The 22,197-nt window shown below is 37.1% G+C and overlaps 1 protein-coding gene across 1 annotated transcript in view; it reads left to right on the top strand.

The window, feature by feature from the left end:
* WDR27 (WD repeat domain 27) overlaps window positions 1-22,197 on the top strand; it is a 100,263-nt gene that overhangs the window by 53,178 nt on the left and 24,888 nt on the right. Inside the window, exon 23 of the mRNA XM_031048545.2 lies at window positions 2,911-3,009. Coding sequence (XP_030904405.2) covers window positions 2,911-3,009 — 99 coding nt within the window. The remainder of the gene's footprint in view (window positions 1-2,910; window positions 3,010-22,197) is intronic.

Here is a 22,197-nt window from a genome sequence, read left to right as displayed (position 1 = left end):
TGTCATCTCTTTTTAGACAACTGAATACATGCTTGCTAGATTCTATTGAAGCTGCACAACTGCTGCATAGCAATTTTTGAAAGAAAGGTATGAGCCAAATGGTTGATTTAGAAACTGTGGAAGAGCATAAATTACTAGAATACCTGGGTTTCACAAGCATTGGATTTGTCTTGAAAAAAAACACCCAAACAACTAGCATTGAAATATTATCACATCTACTTTATGGACAGGAATGGGGACATAGAGATTAAGCCAAAAATGAGTTTACTTCTCCCAAAATTGAATTGAGAGCCTGGAATGGAAAATTAATTTTTATTGGATAAGTTTGGCAAAGGTCTATAAGCCACTAGATTAGGAAGGAAAAATTTCAGCTTCACTAACGATGTCTCTCTGTGGTATGTTCCCTTGGTTAAAACATGAAGCATGAAGCCGTGTTTCTTCTTAGCTCAGAAATTGTTGAAAGGCATTGTAGATCTGTAATTCCGAGCATTTGGTGCTTTGACTCTTGCTGTCCTTGACTTTCCCTCTTCTTAGTGCTTAATTTCATGAAAGAGGGGGAGGAAAGTAGGCTTGAAAAGTAAAAGTAGGGCAATTTGGGGCCAGAAGGGAAAAGATGGTGTGCAATAGTCAGCATAGTGCTGTCTAGTGCCTATACCTCTTTGCCAAAGACTGGTCCTAATATATGCAGAAGAAGTGATTCAGGCATTCAAGCAACTTGCAATTGCAGAGTAATTAGCTTGTGAATGGAAATAATTGTTTGCAATAGGAGTTTCATAAATCTATAAATTCTAGAGTTGATTCAATTATATCCAGTATTTTCCTCATTCAGTTCTGTTCTTTTTAATTCTGTACCTTCCATTGAAGAAAATAATTTCATGTTGTAGAGACACAGCAGAATGCTTTTCTTTGTGGCATCATAGCACTTTTATCTTGAGGTTCCCCTTTCTTATCTGTTCCCTTGTGAACTGATCATGTCCCAAATGGTATAAATCATGGCACTGTGGTGTGGCCATATGTTTTAAAACAAACATAAAAAAAATCTGCTTTTATATTACTAGCAATTAAATACTCATTATTATGACCAGCTTCCTGAGATGTCTGAAAAGTAGGGAGGAGGGTCTTACTTTTTAAGGGAGAATTTCCAATTACCAAGCATTTGCTGTATTCTTTTAGGAAGGACGCAATGATTTTAACACATTACTGGGAACTGTGCTACTTTCCCAGATAGTATGGCAATATCTTTGTGGAATGCTACGTAAAATCCAGAGGTTAAAAATGGATACCTATGTTTCTGTCTGTTTTTAAGTACTTCATTTATGCCAGTAGGTGGTTTTAATTCTATACCCTGGACTGAATCCAGCATATGTGAGGCATATAAACTGAATGCAATTAAGTAGATTTACCTCTCAGTGAACATGGTCACGAATGGAATATTTGACACTGAGGACTATCCAGTGCTTTTTCAGTGCTGGCTTGGACTAGATAATCTTTGGAGTTGACTGATAAGATTTGTTTTCCGAGTGAGGCATTAAGTGTTTTTCAGGATCTACACTGGTTCATGAATCTTTTAATAAATTGGAAAGACTGTCTATTGAGTCCACAAGTTTTTGGGACACACATCTTGTAACAGTTTGCCATCTGCTATGGGAAGCTCAGCTGCCTTGGTTCTGAATGATAATTAATTTTAGGGTGGTATCAATGAAAAAAAATGTCACAGAGTAATATATTGTTGTAATAGGTCTATGCAGTTTGGGTTAATTTATGTTAGGCTGTGCTCTGAATTCCATGTTCATAGTCTTAACTGCAGAGATTTAGTAAGGATGATAGAACATTTTATTTTTTTTTAATTGTGACTGAAAAGTTTGGATTATTATATTTGACTATTTTTTGCATGCTTTTCAATATATTATTTTGAGAGGCACATTTTACTTAAAATGTACAAAGTAAGTCTGCATCTACATTTGTGTCTTTTTTGATATGTCTTGTGTATGCACACTGTCTGACTGTATCCTACAAATAATTGTTATTTTTACTAGATAAGGCATAGTCTAAAACAATCCTATGTGCCTGTATGTGACTCTCTCAAGTGTTTCTTATGTGGAGGTCTTATACAACAGGATTTATTTTCAATAATGTCTGTTTTATTTATGTATGATAATGCTAATTTAATACCACAATCCAATAATTTTCATAGTGTCAGTATGTCTATGACTTCCACTGAATTCTGGATTTGTTTCTTAATGCAATTTTGCATTAGTACTTTTTTATTAAAGAATATAATTATTTTGCTATTAAAATGAATTTACTCCTTGGAAAATACTTTTCCTTTTCTCCTTTGAGGTGGAAAGGCAGGGAGTATGCTTTTCCTTATTTTTGATACCCACATCACTTGTAATATTATTGACTTGTTATTGAATTTGATACTGTTTAATTAAGAACTGCAAACACCTGTGTAGAGACTGAAAAAAATTCTTTAATGTAGCAACAAACTTAAGAGTTTTTTAATTTAGAAACTGAGGTTTCTAAACCTTGGGTTTAGATTCTATGTATTTCTACTTAAAATAAATGGTTTAAATTCTGAAGGACACCCTTTAAAATACATTTTTAAAGGGTCATTTTACCTGCCTACATGAAATGTAACTAATGTTTTGTTATTTAAGGGGAAAAGATTGTGTTTCTCTCTCTAAATATTTTTTTAATTAACTTAAGCATTTGCTAAATTATCCTGAATTATGGAAATCAATTCGAAGATGTTGGTGACTTTTCTATATGTTTAGCTATTATGAAATTTCACTAACTTCTCTGTAGGCTGAATCTTTAGTCTTCATCTACTGTAACTTCTTTCTTCCAAAATGTTAGGTTTTGTTTGTTTTTTTTTAAATGTGAATACAATTTTACTGTTTTTTTTAGGCTTACATATATGAAATGCGTTCAAGCACTTTTTCACATAAACTGGGTGGACACACAGAATCTGTTATCAATGTGACTTTTAGTCCCTCGTCTCCACAAGTAAGTAATTTCTTTTTCCCCCCTATTTGTAATTAAAATATGTAAAATCTTCACTATAATCTTGCTTTTTACTATTCTTTTATTTACCTGCCAAAGTGCTGTGTGGCTGTAAGGGTTGTTCCTCTACTTCTCCTGTGGTTATTGTGTCAATTATAAACTCATACAAAATGCTGCATGTTACAGAGACAAATGTATTGACTAAGTGCCTACAAAGAAGAATTCTGGCATGGGAACTATTGCAAAACTGTACTTGTTGAATGTTGGGAAAATGTACATCTGCCTCAAATTACCTGACTGGATTATTAATTCAGAAAACAGAGAAGTATAAGTAGGGGCAGGGAAATGACAAGGGGCTTAGGTGTGCTGTGATTACTCAAAGGCCTGAAAGATTTAAAAAGCAAAGTTATTTTAAATGATGCCATGTCAGAATAAATAGTGTAATAACTTTATCACAATGTTTTGAATAACTATCACTGTTGTGTTTTGAGCCTTTCAGATAAGTAAAAAGTACTCCAAAGTCGCGCATTAGGCAATGACAGTTCCTGTTTTTTACTGATAATTTATACTAAAATGTGTTAACAACATTGTATTTCAATGTAATGGTTTAATTATAGTGCAGCAGTAGAAAACAGACTTCGGTGTATATATGTCTTATCTTGGAACAATAGCTTCCCTACAGCTTACCAGTCACATGCTTTTTTTTGTATATTGTTTTGAAACCTATAAACTTACCTTCTTTGTTTTCATTCATTGAAACATGAAAATACATTGAAGACTTGATGCTTTCTATATTTCTTATTTTAAAAAGACAACAATGGTCATGACCTACAAAAGAGTGTACAGTAGCTCTTTACACCCTCAACACTGCCTGTACTGGGTACTATCAAAAAATGTTTATGGAGTAAGCATAATTTTTTTACATGTGGGAATATTGTCACATTTACATATCTCCTTTCATTTGTAAATAAAATGCTAGCATTCCTGTGATTTTAGAATTTCTGGTAGCTTTATTCCTTGTGTATGATGTGTTGTTTGAACTGAGAAACTGTTAATTGCTATCTTGTGGTGAGCATTATGAATTTCTGTTCTTTGGATTCAGCAATGCTGTGTTCAACCAAATGATATAGTTTATTACATTTTGCACCCAGACAAAAACTAGTTTGAGGTTTAACACTGGACAGAGTTCTGCAAAAAATGTGTTATATTATATACCAAGTAATAGAGCTGTCTGTAGTCGTGCAGCATCCTGATCTGTGGTCCAGCTGTTGGAATGTATTTTAGTGGAAAATATCTTATTCAAGTTTAACTGTTAGAAGCCTAGAGGCTCAATTGCAATAATGCTGTGAATCAAGACTTTGAAGTAACTATGTTCAGGCAACTAAGTTGTTGATCAGGTGGGTAGAATCCATAAATGGTATAAAATAAACACTGACTATGGTTGCAAGCCAGACTGGTCTAAATGGAAAGTGTTCTTTGGGACTCAAAGCCCTTAATACTCAACTATATGAAGTCAAGTCAGTTTGGTTAAGAGCCAAATCTGAAGTCGAAGGACCAGAAACCCTTTTCTTGAAGAGCTTTTCTGGAAAGCAAAAGCTGTGGATTTGAACCAGCTGACAAATTTCCCTATAGATATGGTTTGCGGGAAGATTTTGAAGCTGATGTTTGTAGGAAGACTTTACTAAAAAGCAAGGAATGTGCAGAAGTTGCTCCTTTGAAGGATTACAGTTGCATTGTAAATTCCATTAATCAAGTCAATCTGTATAATAAGTACTCCAAAATGTTTTTAAAATAAGTATTTTTGGGGGAGTTGCAGAACCACAAAAAAAAAAAAACCACAACCAAAAATCACCTGGGCTCTCCAACATAGGATGTAGCATGAAGTTAGGAATAGAAGCTAAGAAATGAAATGGTAAGCTTGTGGAGTGGAAAGGAAGGAAACTCCTTTCATTGTTGCAGAGAGGCTGCCTGCTCTAGTAAGTCCCATGGACTATTATCCACTTCTAGTGATACATGTAGGAGCTAGGGATATAGATAGTATTAGCCTGGAGAGATGGTTAGGGGCTCTGGAGCTCAGAAAGGCTTTTTGTCAATTCTCCAGGATACAGGGGAGAACCTTCCAAAGGTTAGGAGGATTGGACAGGTTAATAAATGGTTAAAAGGGTGGTGTCATAGTCAAGGGTTTGGGTGTCTTGAACATGGGGCCCAAATTTGTAGGCCATGCCTACTGGGGGCTGGTGGAGCTGCTCTGATAAAGGAAGAGTGGTTTTGGTAGGAGGCTTGCCAGACTGGTCAAGGATGCTTTAAACTAGATGTGCTGGGGGAGGTGGGCATCATTCCATCCCAACACACCCAGTCAGTTGCCAGCACCTATAATAAATGCTTAGAGCAATGTAGTGATATTCCAGCCGCTCCAGCCAATGAGCCAGCTTCATTTGGAGCTCAGCTCAGATGCCTCTATACAAATGCCCGTAGTATGGGGAATAAACAAGAGGAATTAGAGATGTGGGCACATCTACAGAGCTATGATATAATAGGCATCACAGAAACATGGTGGGATGGCTCCTTTGACTGGAGTGTTGGAATGGAAGGTTACAGGCTTTTTAGAAAAGACAGGCCCGGTAGGAGGGGAGGAGTTGCCTTTTATGTTACGGATAGTCTGGAGAGTATGGAACTCTGTCTGGGGACAGGTGATCAGTTAATAGAGAGTTTGTGGGTCAGGGTTAAGGGAAAAACAGCAATGGGAGACATTACTGTGGGGATATGTTACAGACCGCCTGATCAAGAGGAACCTGTGGATGAAGAGCTCTACAGACAAATAGGAAAAGCCTCATGCTCGCAGGCCCTTGTTCTCATGGGGGACTTCAACCACCCTGACATCTGTTGGGGCGACGGTACGGCCTGGCACAAACAATCCAGGAGGTTTCTCGATTGTGTGAAAGACAACTTCCTTCTGCAAGCAATAGAGGAGCCGACGAGGAGAGGTGCCCTGCTTGACCTCGTGCTCACCAACAGGGAAGGGCTTGTTGGAAATGTGACTCTCTAGAAAAGTCTTGGATGCAGTGATCACGAGATGGTTGAATTCGAGGTCCTTGGGACAGTGAGAAGAGTGTGCAGTAAGCTCACTGCCCTGGACTGCAAGAGAGCAGACTTTGGGCTCTTCAGGAACCTGCTTAGCAAGGTTCCATGGGATATAGCCCTAGAGGGCGGGGGGGGCCCAAGACTCTTGGTTAATATTCAAGGATCACCTGCTACAAGCTCAGGAGTGTTGCATCCCAACTAGAAGGAAGTGCAGCAGGAGGGCCAGGAGACCTCCTTGGATGGATTTGCTGAGAAAAATTCAAAGGAAAAAAGAGGCTTATAAAAGGTGGAAGCAAGGACAGGTGGCCTGGGATGAATACAGGGATGTTGTCTGGAAAGCTAAGGACCAGGTTAAGAAAGCTAAAGCCCAGTTAGAGTTAAAATTGGCTAGGGATGTTAAAGATAATAGGAAGGGATTTTATAGGTACGTAGTGGCCAAAAGAGTAGGGACAACATAAGCCAGTTCCGGAAGCTTTCGGGAGAACTGGCTACACAGGATTTGGAGAAGGCTGAGGTTCTGAATGACTTCTTTGCCTCCGTCTTCACTGGCAAAGGCTTTGACCACACCACCCAAATCATGGAAGGCAGACGCAGGGACTGTGAAAATGAAGACCTTGGGCCCACTGTAGGAGAGGATCTGGTTCAAGATCATCTTAAGAACCTGAATGTGCACAAGTCCATGGGACCTGATGAAATCCATCTGCGGGTCCTGAAGGAGCTGGCGAATGAAGTTGCTAAGCCACTGTCCATGATATTTGAAAAACCATGGCAGTCAGGTGAAGTTCCTGATGACTGGAAAGAAGGTAATATAACCCCCATTTTCAAGAAGGGGAAAATGGATGACCTGGGGAATTACAGACCAGTCAGTCTCACCTCTGTGCCTAGCAAAATCTGGGAGCAGATTCTTCTGGAAAGCATGCTAGGGCACATGAAAAACAATAGGGTTCTTGGTAACAGCCAGCATGGCTTTACTAGGGGAAAATCCTGCCTGACCAACTTAGTGGCCTTCTATGACAGGGCTACAAAAGTGATGGACAGGGGTGGAGCAGTTGACGTCATCTACCTGGACTTGTGCAAAGTGTTCGACACTGTCCCACATGACATCCTTGTCTTTAAACTGGAGAGACATCAATTTGATAGGTAGACCACTCGGTGGACAAAGAACTGGCTGGATGGCCGCACACAAAGAGTTGTGGTCAATGTCTCAATGCCTAACTGGAGACCAGTAACGAGTGGTGTCTCTCAGGGATTAGTGTTGGGACCGGTCTTGTTCAACATCTTTGTCGGTGACATGGACAGTGGGATTGAGTGTCCCCTCAGCAAGTTTGCCGATGACACCAAGCTGTGTGGTTCTGTTGATACACTGGAGGAAAAGAAAGCCAACCAGAGGGACCTTGACACAGTTGTGACGTGGGCTGATGCCAACCTCATGAAGTTTAACCATGCCAAGTGCAAGGTCCTACACCTGGGTTGGGGCAATCCCAGGCACAGCTACAGGTTGGGCAGAGAAGAGATTCAGAGCAGCCCTGTGGAGAAGGACTTGGGGGTGTTGGCCGATGAGAAAATGAACATGAGCCAGCTTCAGTGTGTGCTTGCAGCCCAGAAAGCCAACTGTATCCTGGGCTGCATCAAAAGAAGCATGACCAGCAGGTTGAAGGAGTTGATCCTGCCCCTCTACTCTGCTCTTGTGAGACCTCACTTGGAGTATTGTGTGCAGTTCTGGTGTCCTCAACATAAAAAGGACATGGAACTGTTGGAACAAGTCCAGAGGAGGCCACGAGGATGATCAGCGGACTGGAGCACCTCCTGTATGAAGACAGGCTGAGAAAGTTGGGGCTGTTCAGCCTGGAGAAGAGAAGGCTGCGTGGAGACCTCATAGCAGCCTTCCAGTATCTGAAGGGGTGCTATATGTATGGTGGGGAGGGACTATTCATTAGGGACTGTAGTGACAGGACAAGGGGTAACGGGTTGAAACTTAAACAGCAGAGGTTTAGATTGGATATAAGGAAGAAATTCTTTACTGTTATGGTGGCGAGGTACTGGAATGGGTTGCCGAGGGAGATGGTGAATGCTCCATCCCTGGCAGTGTTCAAGGCCAGGTTGGATGAAGCCTTGGGTGACATGGTTTAGTGTGAGGTGTCCCTGCTCATTGCAGGGGGGTTGGAACTAGATGATCTTAAGGTTCTTTCCAACCCTAAGTATCCTATGATTCTGTTAAATCAGTAAAGAATAATGCCATGCCTTGGAAGACAGACTTTTGATTAGGCAGCCAGAATTTCCAACACTAGAAGAATTTTATACCTACCACTAGTGAGGGATTTTTAGTTGATACTGTTCCTGTTTCATCCAAAGTTTGAATGAATACAACCAAGAATTATACTGGATTCTGAATAACCTCTGCATAAAGCCCCATTGCATTCAATTGGAAACACTGACAGGGAAGAAGTAAGGAGTGAAAAAAGGGAAGTGGCTGATGAGTGAAATTCAAACATTACAGCTAAGCTTTCTGCTGTGTAAAGATCCAGCCAAGAGTGAGGTGTACTGGCAGTGCTCCAGTTCAGTGGTTGCTTGCCCAGCACCTGTCCATGAGGTAGTTTGTTCCAGCCATTATTATAACTCGCACTTGCATAAGTGTTCTTCCAGAAAAGGGAAAAACGTGGATGGGTATAATAGTGATTTTTTAACTGATGTGGGGCATTGTTGCTTTCATCATATAATACTCTGGAATGATTTATCAAATTGTTGTTATGAAAGCTGGAAAAGAGAAATAAGATAGAAGCATTGCAATTATCTTAGATTTATTTTCAAGATGATTTATCAGTTTTATTATTCTCATTGTCACTTTCTCATTTTCACTCGTTCAAAACTTATATAGCACAAAGTGTTTATATTATCAAAAATATTAATTGAATTTCAATCTATTTTAGGGAAAATATGTTAAGGGATATTATAGTGTTTAATTGTGATAACTATAACACATTTGAGTCAATCTAAGTTAAAATAGGGTGGGAGTCTTATATTCCAAATATGGGAATAATAAATCATCTTTCTTTGAAATGTTTTTGAAGCAAAATAAAAACAAATGAGGATACTACTGTCATCAGCTGGTTTTTGGTGGCTTGTAGTTGAGTATTGCTTTCATCTTTGTACAAGCTGAGTGAACACTGTGTGGCAAAACCATCCAAGTACACTCTTGCATATTATTATCCTCATCAGTAGCTGCTTCAGAAAAAAATGATTTTAAAAAATGCAGAGAATAAGATAAAAAGCTCCAAACTCTGAGCCAGTATAATGTACAGGAATTTAATGCTTCATGACAGAATCATGATTTTGGATTCAGCATGCAATTGCTACCACTGTATTGATACACTCAGACGTAGCTCTGAGAGAGTGAAAGAAAACCCACCAGAAACTACACTTAAATAGAACAAGCCCTGAGCAACCTGATCTGAGTTCAGCATTGACCTTATTTTGAGTGGAAGGTTGGATGAGACCATTTCCTCAAGTCCTCAGAAGGTTTCCTGTTTGAACTATGCAGATATTTAAACACATGCTTGATAAGTCGGTGTAGGGCATTTGTTGAAAAATAATCAAAAATATAATTTGCATTGTATGAAATATGGAAAAACTGTTCTATTCTCTTTGTCTATAGATTTAGAGGAAGTAAATATATGACAGTATGATGTAACCACCCAACTGATATCCCGAGAGATAACTTCAAGATTAAAAAACCCCCACAGATCAAAACTAGACTAAAATGTACAAAGTCCTCAGCAACTAAAATATACAAAGTCCTCAGCAACCTGGTCTGAGTTCAGTGTTAACCTTACTTTGAGCAGAGTGGATGATAAGATTTCATGTTATTCCTTCAAATGGAATTATTCTCTGTGCTATATATACAAGCTCCAGAAATCTTGTTACTGGACACATGGCAATTTAAAATTGCCATGTAGTAAACATTAATATCTTGTGATTACCATGTAAGTTCAGAAAGTGGCTTGTTTATCAGTAAAATATCTAATTTACATGTGTGGAAGGTATTAATGAAAATTTTTACTCAAAATATTTATATTTTTTTGTATTAACTTATAAGTCTGATTTTATGTTTAGAAGTACAGCTATTTCAAATAACAGTAGTTTTAGGTGTTATTATATTGTGGCACATTTAGATTAGATAGTAACTCACCACATGTGCATTACTTGGCAGCTGGAGAAAGTTAAATGAATAGTAGAGATCTGGAGAATTCTCACAAACTAGATTTGCATGGGAGCCACTGAAAATTTTGTACTGATTCTCTGCTGACCTGCTTGAAGAGGGACATATTTCATATTCCCAGTCAGGATGTTTGCTTGTGGGTCTCAGGTAGATAGTAATACGATTTCACACTAAAACCACAGCTTAATCAGAGTTGGCTACAGGTGGTTTTGGATGTGTCTGGAAATATGAGTTATCATTTTTTACTAGCTCCTAACAAAGTATATTTTCCCTGGTGGTCACATCTGGAGATTTCACTTTAAATCAACTTGTATGAAAACTCCGTTCTGTTGCAATTTTGGTTCACCGTTGATGGTTCACTTAATCATAAAATTTTCCACAATGGAGGTAGCTTTTGTAGTGATGTGGAAAAGTCTTTCAGACTTTAATTTGCTGAGTTTTCACTTTAGTATTGTATTAGTCTTTCCTGATTCCTGTGTAAAGCACATTTTTTCCAGCATGATATTCTTCCTTAGGATTCAGGGCTATCTTGTCACAGACTAGATCATGTGGATTTAAAACTTGTGACCGGTTTGACTTCTAATATGATATCACAGAAGCTAGAAAAGCTCTTACACATTTGTCCCAGTCGATCCCAATTACTCCCTCTCATAATCCATAAGTATATCTAAGCTAGTTGTAAATGTAATTTCATAATTTCTGGTTTTATCTCTCCTGTAATTTTATCTCTGAGAGGACTAAGCAGCCAGCTGCCAGCTTTTCTGATCTTCTATTCCAGAAGATCAAATTCAAAGGCTAGAAAATGCTATCAGATTCTAAAAAATAAATTTTTTCTTTTGCTTTTCTGAAATGTATTTTAAAAAATAATTCTGCTTGAAGATGAGAATAACTTTCAAGAATCTGGTTTTAAAAAGTTTCTTATAGACATTAGTTGAAAACTTACTTGATAAAATACCTTTGTCTTATTTACTGCCCTTGGATTGAGCAACCTATATATTCATGAAACAAGTAGAAGAAGAAGATGGAAAGTAAAGCTAGCTTGGACATCTGAGGGGAAGCTGTTGTCATGTCAGAAAAACTTCAGGAGTGTGTGAGTGCTCTCATAAGGAACAAGAGAGCAGAGAAGTAGCAATGAAAATGCTTGAGATGAAAAGCAATCAGGATCAGAGTGGATAGCTCACTTAAACAAAAATCTGGTAACTCTGCAGCAGCCAATGGGCAGAGATCCTCTTGTACTGTCTGAGAAAATAAAAACATCCACAAATATAAAGGCTAGAATGGGTTTTCTGAAGCCTCAGAAAGTTAGGACCTGAGACTAGGGATGTAAGCGTATCTGTGGAAAAGGACACCTGGTAAAACTCTGAAGACAGATTATTTTCTTTAGGTTTTTAATTAGCTTCAGAAGTAATAGGCTTTTGCAAATAGGTTACTATTCATCTCAGAAAACATTCTTTCCTGGAATTTGAGGAAATTCACAGATTTACTGAGCTGGAACTCAATATACCTCTAATATGCATGTTAAACAGCTACAGTTAATTTATGTAATTTATAATATACAGTTAATAAAACATAATTCTCTAAATGCAGTAATGTCCTGCTCAGGAATTACTGATAAAGAAGATGTGGTTTTTTTTTTTTCATCAGAAATGGACTGCTGAATTGTTAATTATCCTTGAATACAAGAGCTCCATCCCTGGTAGTGTTCAAGACCAGGTTGGATGAAGCCTTGGGTGATATGGTTTAGTGTGAGGTGTCCCTGCCCATGGCAGGGAGGTTGGAACTAGATGATCTTAAGGTCCTTTCCAACCCTAAGTATTCCATGATTCTATCAATTCCCAAACCTACTCATACTGTATAGGTCTTATTTTTTACTTTAGGACTTTCTACTGTAGAGACTTTCAAGCATTTGCTGTGCTGCCATCTGAAGAGTTTGTACTCCTATGACAATGTAGGTTACATGTTAAACAAAACATGCTTGCAGCTATAGCAGTTTAACCTAGCATGTTTTACTTATTTATTTTGTCTGGTGCTATATATGCAGTCACTCAACTGGCTTGGCTGAGAATCTTCAAATGCAGAGTGTGATTAAAATTAAATGACAAAAGAGAGGAGACTGTGAAAGAGAGAGACTAGTGTTTTTCTAACACATCCTTATACTTCTTAACATGGAGTTTTCAACTCTTCACTTATTTCACAAACCTGTCCTCTTTCTACGTACTACTTTAAGGTGCTGAGGAAGAAATTTTGTCAGTTGTCTTTATGAGCAGTAGTGTGCAGTAATGCAGGCTTTGTATGCAGACTGTCTTTGCCAAAGACTGTGCTGCAGCTTGTGTCTGCTGAGAAATTATTTCCTTTAGCTATGTCCAGCCAAAGAAGACAGCTGCATTAAAACGAAAAAAAGCCTGCTGCTGACCTCATATACATGCTTTCTGAGGTTTCTGAATGCATTTCTTTCCTTGTCTTTTAGCCAGATTTGTGTACTCTCATTTGTGTAACCTCAGGGAATTAAACAAGTATTTGGAATACACATATCTCAAATTTACTGAATATATAAGTTTAATTTTTCTATCCAATTTACTGAAATCGCAGTCTGCCTAAATTTTATTAACATTCTGCTTTCATTCACCATCATGTTCAATATACCTCTTCATTTATCCTCAAATGTACAGGTTTATTATCTTGGTATTAATTGTAAAACAAAAAAAAACCCAAACCCAAACACATGAGGTGGCACTTAGTACAATTTATATTAATTCTATAGGCTAACGGCTGTTCTAGTTTGATCAACTTGTAAATGGTACTAAGATATTAACATAATGCAGTCTAAGGCAGATTCACGTGCCCTTTCTTATTCTTATAATTCTCATAAATTACCAGAGGGAGAAGTTGGATTCCCTGGACCAAACACTGCAGTAAAAAGATCTCTGCAAAAGGTAACAGCACCCTGAGTGCTGCTGAGCAAATAAATCATTATGACAGTGAGCGAGACCTTTGGGTTTTTTTATGTAAGACAGTGCTTTTAAAAAAATCATTAGCAGTCACTGACTGATGCAGCTGTGTAGTTTACAAGACCATAACTTGTTAATAACCTGTGAGATAGTCTTCAAATTTAGAGACTTGCATAACGAATAATCAACTTTCAACAGTTAAATGAATTTAGAAATTCAGGCAAAGCACAGAGGTATAGCTTGTCTTTTATCCTAAATTTAGTCCTAGTCTACGTGGCTTCTGGGAACAGAGGGGTTTCAGCTTTACCCATGTTTGGGAGATTCTCAAAGTGGACTTGGTTTCTTACAGTGCCTCGTTTGGCTGCTGCGTTTGAGTCACTGCTTACATTTGGAAATCTTGGCCCTTGCCAAGCTTTCTTAAAAGATGCTTTGATGGAAAACAATGTAAGGCATTGGGTTGTACCATACTCTTGCTATGAGGGTGGTCAAGCCAGTGGAGAAGCTATTGGTGTGACACAACAGGTAGTCCTACTGAATTTATTCCAGTCCCTGAGAATTCAGAATCAGAGTTCCTCACTGGACATGTGTGTCTCTGCTTATAGCAGGAAGATCATTTCTTCTGCAGTTTCTAAGAAAACCCTGTGGTGCTGTGTGCCAATTAATATAGGAATTAATATTGTTTAGTGGAAAAATTGTTTGTTCCAAAGAAATTCTTGTAAGTACATATGACAACTCTGAGGAAGGATGGCAGATTTTAAAAAAAAGAAAGAAAAAGCCTTCTGTAAAGTAAAAGGGATGTTATAATTCAGGTTAATCATGGGATACTCCGGCCATTCTAAGTGTGTTGCCAGCAAATAACAGCTGTACACCACATGATTTTAGATGAATCTTGCAGTAGCATGCTTCTCAATTCATAGCAGGTTTGTTATGAAATCTTTACTGCATTTCTTACAAGGGTATATTTTATTGAATGGCACTACTAGGTTGAAAGGGGTGATACTAAACAGTTGATTCCTCAGCTGTTTAATGTAAATTCTGTTTACCAAGTATCTAGACAGGAAGGGTGGGAGTCCCCTGAGGACTGAAAAGAGAGTATTGGCTGAGAGTAGGAAGGAAAGGCACTAACTGTAGTCATAGGGATAATTTGGAGAACAGACAGCTTCTTGGAAATCATTAGATAGAAAATGAGAGTGAAGAGGGAATGGTGGAGACTAACTTTGTAAGAAATGGACGGAAAGAGCATATGTGTGGAGAGAAGTGATGATAATGGAGAGATTAAGAGAGTGACTAGGAGGGATTGAAAGCTCTGCAGAGTGAAGAGGAGATGGCTGCAAGGTTAAGAACTGCATTTTCTGCACTTTTAGGTAAACCTTTTTTTTCTGAAAAAGATTGCAAAAGTGAGATGCCCATGGCCTGGTTTTCAAACTTCCTGAGAACTAGAAGAGGTTACTCTTGACTGAACAGTTCTGTAAATCAGTGTATTCAATGCCTCAGAAAAGAAATGCTTTTTCAAAGGACATGAAGAGAACTGCCAGACAAAATAAACTTCTCTTACTCCCTTCACATACTACACAACTGTCTTCCAGGAGCCAGTAATACACTATTGAAAGGGATAAGTGAGCATGCTCCATGAAGGGGCATGTAGAAATATATGTTGTGAAATGTACTTTGTTTATTTAATACAGTCTCCTCTTCTGTCCTGAGAAGCTAAAGTGAGGAAGGTTTGCCAAATGGGAAGAACTAAAGGACTAATCATTAGGAGTTTGTTCAGTTATGCCTTTTATATAGAAGTATAAATTAGAATTTAATTATCTCACACAGCCCTCTAATCAGATGTGCTTACAGTATCTAATTTCTTTTTCTTTCCATCTTGAAAACTGTCTATCATGCATTTCTCTTGTTCAACATTCATAGAATGCAGTTGGACATTTGCTGATACTAAAAGCCATTCTGGAGTAGGTTTCACTTTCTCACTTAGATAAAATTCAAGCACTCGCATTCCAAGAAGATTCTTCCTTCTTACACAGTCTTTAAGAAACATAGGGCCAAAATGCTTGGCAATTATGATGTAAATGTATAGACAGTGTATAAAAGGCAGAGTTCAGCCATTAACTATACAATTAGTTGAAATGTAAGGAAAAGGAAATATGGAATGAACTGCATTCTAAATGAGCTTTTGGAAAGGGAAAAGTCTTAGCTAACAGATTAAATATGAAAAGAAAAACAGACAAAACTTTTTCTGTCTCAAATTAAAATAGCAACATAGAATGATTCCAGCTGTCAGATGGAGTATGATAGCCACACCAAGCATTTTGGCCCAGCTCCTAGCTGTATGTGAACTGTGTACAGCATAGTGTGGGGAAGGCGGGAAGCAAAAATTCTTTAAAGCTACCTTTTGTGCCTCTTTTTTTCCCAGTTCACTGCATAAAATACAGCAGGCTCATAAGTGCTTGGTTCTGCACTCTCTAACAAGTTTACCCTGTGAGCTGATCTGGCAGCTGTGGGGACTTCTCCTTTGCCTTCTTCCTTTCAGGCTTGCAGTGTGAAGTGGAGAAGGCTGGGAAGGGGATCCTGTGACCCGTTTTCTTACCCCATAGAAAAATTCAGCAGCTGGAATCACCATTATTCCTAGCCCCTGTGTTTCTGAAGAGGGATATTTGAGATGTTGAATGATTACAGTAATTCATGCATTAAAATACTGGCATTGTAATCTGAGGGGATTGGTTCATCTATGCTTTTTCATAATTCAGACTCAATATATCTACTTCATCTAGAATATCATAGTAGCTGAGACACCCTGTGACAAGTTTTTTTACAGAACTATAGCTGTATTCAATCTAGTTGCATAGTCATGCAAGAGCCTTACCTGAAAGAAATAGATAATTTTCCAACTGACATGCCATACTGTACCATAGATCCACATATGGGACTTCAACATTCATGACTTTCATTTCAGCTCCTCTCCTGCGAGGAGTGGCTAAGGCCTTTGGGTTTGTCTAGTTTGGGAAAAGAGGCTGAGAGATGACCTTGTTGCTCTTTACAACTTCCTGAGATGGGGATGTGGACATAGCGCTGACCTCTTCTCCCTTGTATCCAGTGACAGGACACGTGTGAATGGCTCAAAGCTTCATCCGTCAGGGGAGGTTTGGACTTGAGGAAACATTTCACTAAGGAGACAGTAGTCAAACACTGGAACAGGCTTCCTGGAGAACTGATCAATGTCCCAACCTGTCAGTGTTTAAGAGGCATTTATACAATGCCATTAATAACATGTTTTAACTTTGGGAAAACTAGATCTTTCATCATGCAGTTCTGGTTTTGTCACTTTTGAGTTTTCTGTTGGTTTGTGTTTTGGCTTTTGTCTCCTTTTAAGCATTTGAGAAAAATTAAAAGGGACATTTCAGAATACTGGAATTTGCTGGATTTATTTTAACATTTGTAATCCTCACAGGTAAGGTGAAAATTAATACTTCTACTATTGATATGAAAGCATTCTTTGCTAGTAAAAATGTTAAAAGTAAAATGATTCATATGCTGACAGCATATTATCCAGGATAAGTGATGGACCTCACAGAGAGAATTGTTATCATGCATCTACTGCAGTTCTAAAGTTTTGAAAGGCAGCTATTCCACACCAGTTTCTTCTTTTAGTTCTATAAAGTCTGGCATACTGCAGGCAATGAAAAAGTTTATGTAATATGGACACTTTTATTATAGGCCATGGCTTCTGGTACAGATACTGATCATATGGAGGCAGCTTGAGTCCATTAGACTTTACTAGCTCTGTCTCAGTAGTAGCCCTGCAAAATCATCAGTTCTTCATTCATTTAGTTTACACTAAAATGCAGCATGTGCCAGTGCAGAATGGGATTATGTTTTTTACAAGTAAAATTCTGGTTTTGAGATGTGATGAGGTGTGTAGTAGAGGAGCCTTTGTAGAACAGAATGATCAGAATTGAACTGCCCAGTTTAAATTTGGACAGAACTGGGATTGAAAAGCCTGCAGTAGTGAAAAGCAGCAGCTGATTCCAGTTATCGGATTTTAGCTAACTTTGCTATAGTAGAGATTTATTTATTTTTTTTAAATATATAGATCCAAATATAATTAATAATACAATAGGGAAAAGGAAACAAATCTTAGAGCTGTCATTCTAAGAAAAAGCATAAAGTAAGATTACCGTTCCTACAAATTTATGAAGAATATGACCTAAAGGTTACTTTTTCAAATGTTAATATTTGTTTTAGAATTTCTAAAAAGTAGTAGATATAGAGCCAGCAGATGAATCTTGAGAACTTCCAAGCCATTGTACTGTAAACTAAATAGCACACTACATCTGGCAGCATTCTGTTGCATATGGAGCACGTAACATTTTCTCCTGTGATTCTAACTAAAAGTTGCATTCCTTCCATTTTATTTGCAGGGCCCTTTTACTATGAGATACAAAATTAAGAAAAATCTTTTTTGGTTTTCCTTACAAAGCAGTCTGAAAATCTAGAGGAATACATTAATGATAACAATAGATGCCTATAAATGCATATCATATGCAATTTACCTACTGACAAGTAATAATAATAGCAAAAAAATGTGCTATTTGGGAAAAATAACCTTTTCATTTTGATATTTTAGTTAAATATATATTAGAACTCATCCTAAGATTAAAAAAATACCTAATAAAGGACACCCAAACTGTGATTATCTTCAAAATTCATAAGGATTTCCAAAATTCCATCTCTGTGTGACAAAATACTGTATTTTTAGTATGAAGTATGAACACAGACTACCAATTTGTTTTCCTTGTAATCTATATTTGATCTGAAAGTTTTGAACAAATTCCAGCTAGCTAGTTGGCATCTGCTCAGAAATTCAGCTTTTGAGGTTCTTCCATCAATAATGTGTGTATGCAGTTATGATACTTATTGAGTGAGGTGTTTTTCACTTCTCAGTGCATTCTCTTTCCAAATGTCAGATTTACTCTGTATTTGAAGGTTGGAACAAATTCTGTCTATGAATGACTCAACTTCAAAATGTTTTGTTTGCACTGCAGAATATGATATACTCTCCATTGGGAAGCTGCTAATCTGGCAGGTTTAGCTAGTTTTCCCACTGTCTTGCTATGTGTTATGCAAGCATTGCTATCTCATGACTTGAACAGCTCCTGTTACTTTTATTTTAGATACAGAAACAGAGGTTTTAGAACATCTTGTAAATAATAAGGTCCATCTTGAAAATTAAGTGCATTATTTCAAGATTCCTGTAAGTGATACAAAGGTCTGTATGAAATAAATATGACTCCACTTTCTGTAAGTGTGAATTATATGCCTTTATTATTTTACAACAGAATATCCCTTTCTCTTCAAAATGTTTAAATATGGAGTATGTCATTTAAGGCCATGGTTTGGCTTTGCTATGATCTGCAAATATTTTCCTGAGGACAAGTTGGATTACCCAACAATAAAATTAACTTTCTGTTGGTAGATAGATATGGGGAGGAATAATTCAGAAATAAAATATATTTTGAGTCCCAGGCTATATCATCCAGGCACATATATACATTATAAAACTCAGCCACAGAGAATGAATGAATACCAGCCAGAGGAAAACAAAACCTCTAAAAAAAGGAGACAGTACTTTTTTAATAAAACCAATTGTTATCTAAGTCATTCAGATGGAATGATGAGGTTGCATATTAAGAACTTCAGCATGTGTTAGAATGGCAGAAATACTTCTTTCAGATAGGTTATTTTAAAAGGCAAATCACTATTATTTCACAAAATATGATTATTATATAACCAATAAAAACTGATCAGTGTGAGGAAATTTTATACAGTGAAATGAGCCATTTTATCTCCTGTGTGCATGCAAAGGAGCCCTGGACGAGAGCTAGCATTTCTGGCCTCTTCAAAAAAAGGATGCAAACAAAACAGACCATGATGGAGGAAGACACTGTTTTTTGATTCTCCAGGACCAAGATAAGGAAAACAAATGTTAATATATTTGTTTAATTGCCTAATTCAGACTTGTTTTAGTAAAGACTAATATTTAGTAAAGGCTAATATTAATAAAGACTAATATTAGTAAAGACTAATTCAGACTTGTATTAGAAAAGAGAGATGATTTTCTTTAATCCATTGCACTATATGGGAAATTGTAAAGAAACAAGAGATTTTTATTTATTTCATTAAATAGTTTTGTAACTACCTATATGAAATCAGGTCCGGAATCCATTTGACTGACATCACTACAGCTGGCCCTCCTGTTACAGTGCTTACAGCTGAAGTGAAAAACAGTCATAGTTTTTAAGCTCCCACTTCTGTAAACGCTTCCTGTTCCACTGAGTTATTTTAGGAGTTTTGATGGGCAGTGGTTTCAAAGAGTAATGCCAGTGAGCAGAGTATAAAAATCATATATGAAATGCACTTACTTTAATTTAGTAGAATAGTGCATACTAGATGGCAAAGTGCCTTTCAACTTAGACATGTATACCGTTTTTCTGACATTATTTGATTTATTGTTTGCTCTTTTGTGCCTGATGGGTACAAAGTATGGCCTCACAGTTCAAGAGAAGTACAAGTGAGGGGGTCTATCAGAATTATAGTCAAGACCTAGAATGATGGGCTACCTAAGAGCTAAACTTAAATTACAGGTAATTAATGGTCAATATTCAAACCATATCCACTGTGCATCCTCTTGTTCCACTTATATTCCCACTATGATTCTAACTTACAAATTCCTAGACTAAAAATTGGAATGATTTAAAAGTAAAAAAAAAATACTGCTACAGTTAAAACTAACAGAACATCAAAAGTAACTGAGATTTATTCAGTGCATGGTAGGAACAGTATTCTGTAGGGAGTGGAATTTTGGTTTATAGCTAGAATAGGTCATATGCCAATAGTCATGACATACTCATGAGACAACTATTCATATTGATAAAGAGACACATTATCAGTAGTAATATTGCAGTCTGGAAATATAAGTAGGTTGCAAGAACATACAACCCATATTAATGTTTCAGAGCCTTTTGTACTGTTCCAGGATTTTATACATAAGAGTGCAAGATATCGGCTACACATGTTGGCTGGTAGACTAAATAGTATGACATAAACATGCTCAAGTGATTCAGGCTTCTGCGAGCTTTTTGAAGATCTTTTTGAAGATGGGATTGTCAGATTTTAGCTATCATTTATTAATTTGTTAGATCTTTTATTCAGGGTTTGAGCTTTTAGTCCTTTAGCTTAATTCATAGAGGCTCATACTGGTTTTGTTGAATGGCCTGAATTGCATTCCTCAAGCAAACCCACAATGGGTGGTCATGGTACATTGTCAGTCTGGGAGAGTCCGTCAATAACAAATAGCTCTCAAATAGCATGTATCATGGGTGGTCCAAGAGTTTCCTAGGAGGGACAGTTTCAGGAAGACACTGTTTCTTAGGATGGGAATAGTGCTCTCTGTTCATAGATGTGTTCTCCATTTATTCTGCTAAGCATGGCAGACCTTGTGACAGCCACTCCACTGGGAAGGAGAGAAGTGTTATAGAAAAGGTAGAAAAGCAGATTCTGCATACATAATAACTCCATATGAAATGGTCTCATAGGTCACAGTCTCATTTTAAGACATTCTTTGTTTAACTGTATTTTTATTTTTCAGTGAAGAAAATCAAGAGTTTGCAAATCTAAATTTATAACTAGAGAGGCAGGTATAATTACTGGATTGTGGTAAGATAACGAAAGATCAGAACATCTGATTACACACTTTGTAATATCTTTAAAATAGATAAACTCTTTGCATTAATTATCATAGTGACTCTCTTCTGAAAGAATGCAGTTTTGCTTCTTAATACTGTATACAGTTTCACCCTTGTGCTTCTTTCTTGTTAAGCTACAGAACTTTTCCACACCTTGAAGCTGAAGGGAATTTGTGTGCCAGACTGCTGTAAGGAAATGTTGATTTGAATTCTGTTCACTTAGTATGGGAATGAATTTTTTCGATTACCTTGTTGTTAGAGCAGAGTTTCTTTTTGCTGACTGTTTCTTAAGAATGATACTACCTCCAGCAGTACAGTTCCTTTTGTTTAAAATATCAGTGGTGTTACTGCTAATGGTTTCAATTCTTCTGTGTATTCCCCATAAGTCAGTGCATTTATCCATTCTTAGTGGTTTATATCAACATATTTATGTCAGAGATGGTAAACTGTAAAATCCAACAATGACAACTCAGCAAAGTAGCTTTTTTATTTTTTATTTATTTCAAGAGTCTAGTAATGTATGTTTATTCTGCATTAACTGTAGCAGTCTCATGTCTTTTTATAAAATGTCAATCCTCTAATAACAAAAACAATTTTGCTAAGTGAAATGAAATAAAAACAGAAAAAGCATGTTGCTATAAACAGCTATGAAGGTTGAATCATACTAGAGTTTTGTGAATGTTTTCATTTTAGCACATCAGTTGTTTATTAATTTCTGACTTTTTTTTTGCTTTTTGGGCAAATTAATAACATATGTTTTTCTCTCAGCTCTCAAGAAAAAAGTTTCATTATTTTTAAAGTGAGCAAAAAGACTTCTTATTTGCACGGTTTTTTTGCTTGTTTTTGTCTGTCTTGAAAAATATGAATACTTCAGCGGCATGAAATAGACACTAAAATCATGACAAGGATCTAGTATTTTCATGAAATGTCTTTCATTGGCTTAGGAGAAGAGACAGTTGCAGTTGTCTGCTGCATCATGTTTCACATGTACAACCAGCCTGACATGAGCCTTTATGCTGCTTAATTTTGTGGGGACAAAAAAGGATCACAAAGAAAGAAACAGTAAACTACACTGCATTAGTATTAGTTAATTCTGGCACAGAAAACAGCATTAAGGACAGCTCTGAATGAGCTATTGGTAAATTTATGGTCTGTTATGCAAGCATATGAATCAGACTATTTAGTTATTGAAATCTGCACT

Source organism: Melopsittacus undulatus, chromosome 3 (genome assembly GCF_012275295.1).
Source record: "Melopsittacus undulatus isolate bMelUnd1 chromosome 3, bMelUnd1.mat.Z, whole genome shotgun sequence".
Taxonomy (NCBI): domain Eukaryota; kingdom Metazoa; phylum Chordata; class Aves; order Psittaciformes; family Psittaculidae; genus Melopsittacus; species Melopsittacus undulatus.
This window is presented reverse-complemented; position numbering and strand designations above follow the sequence as displayed.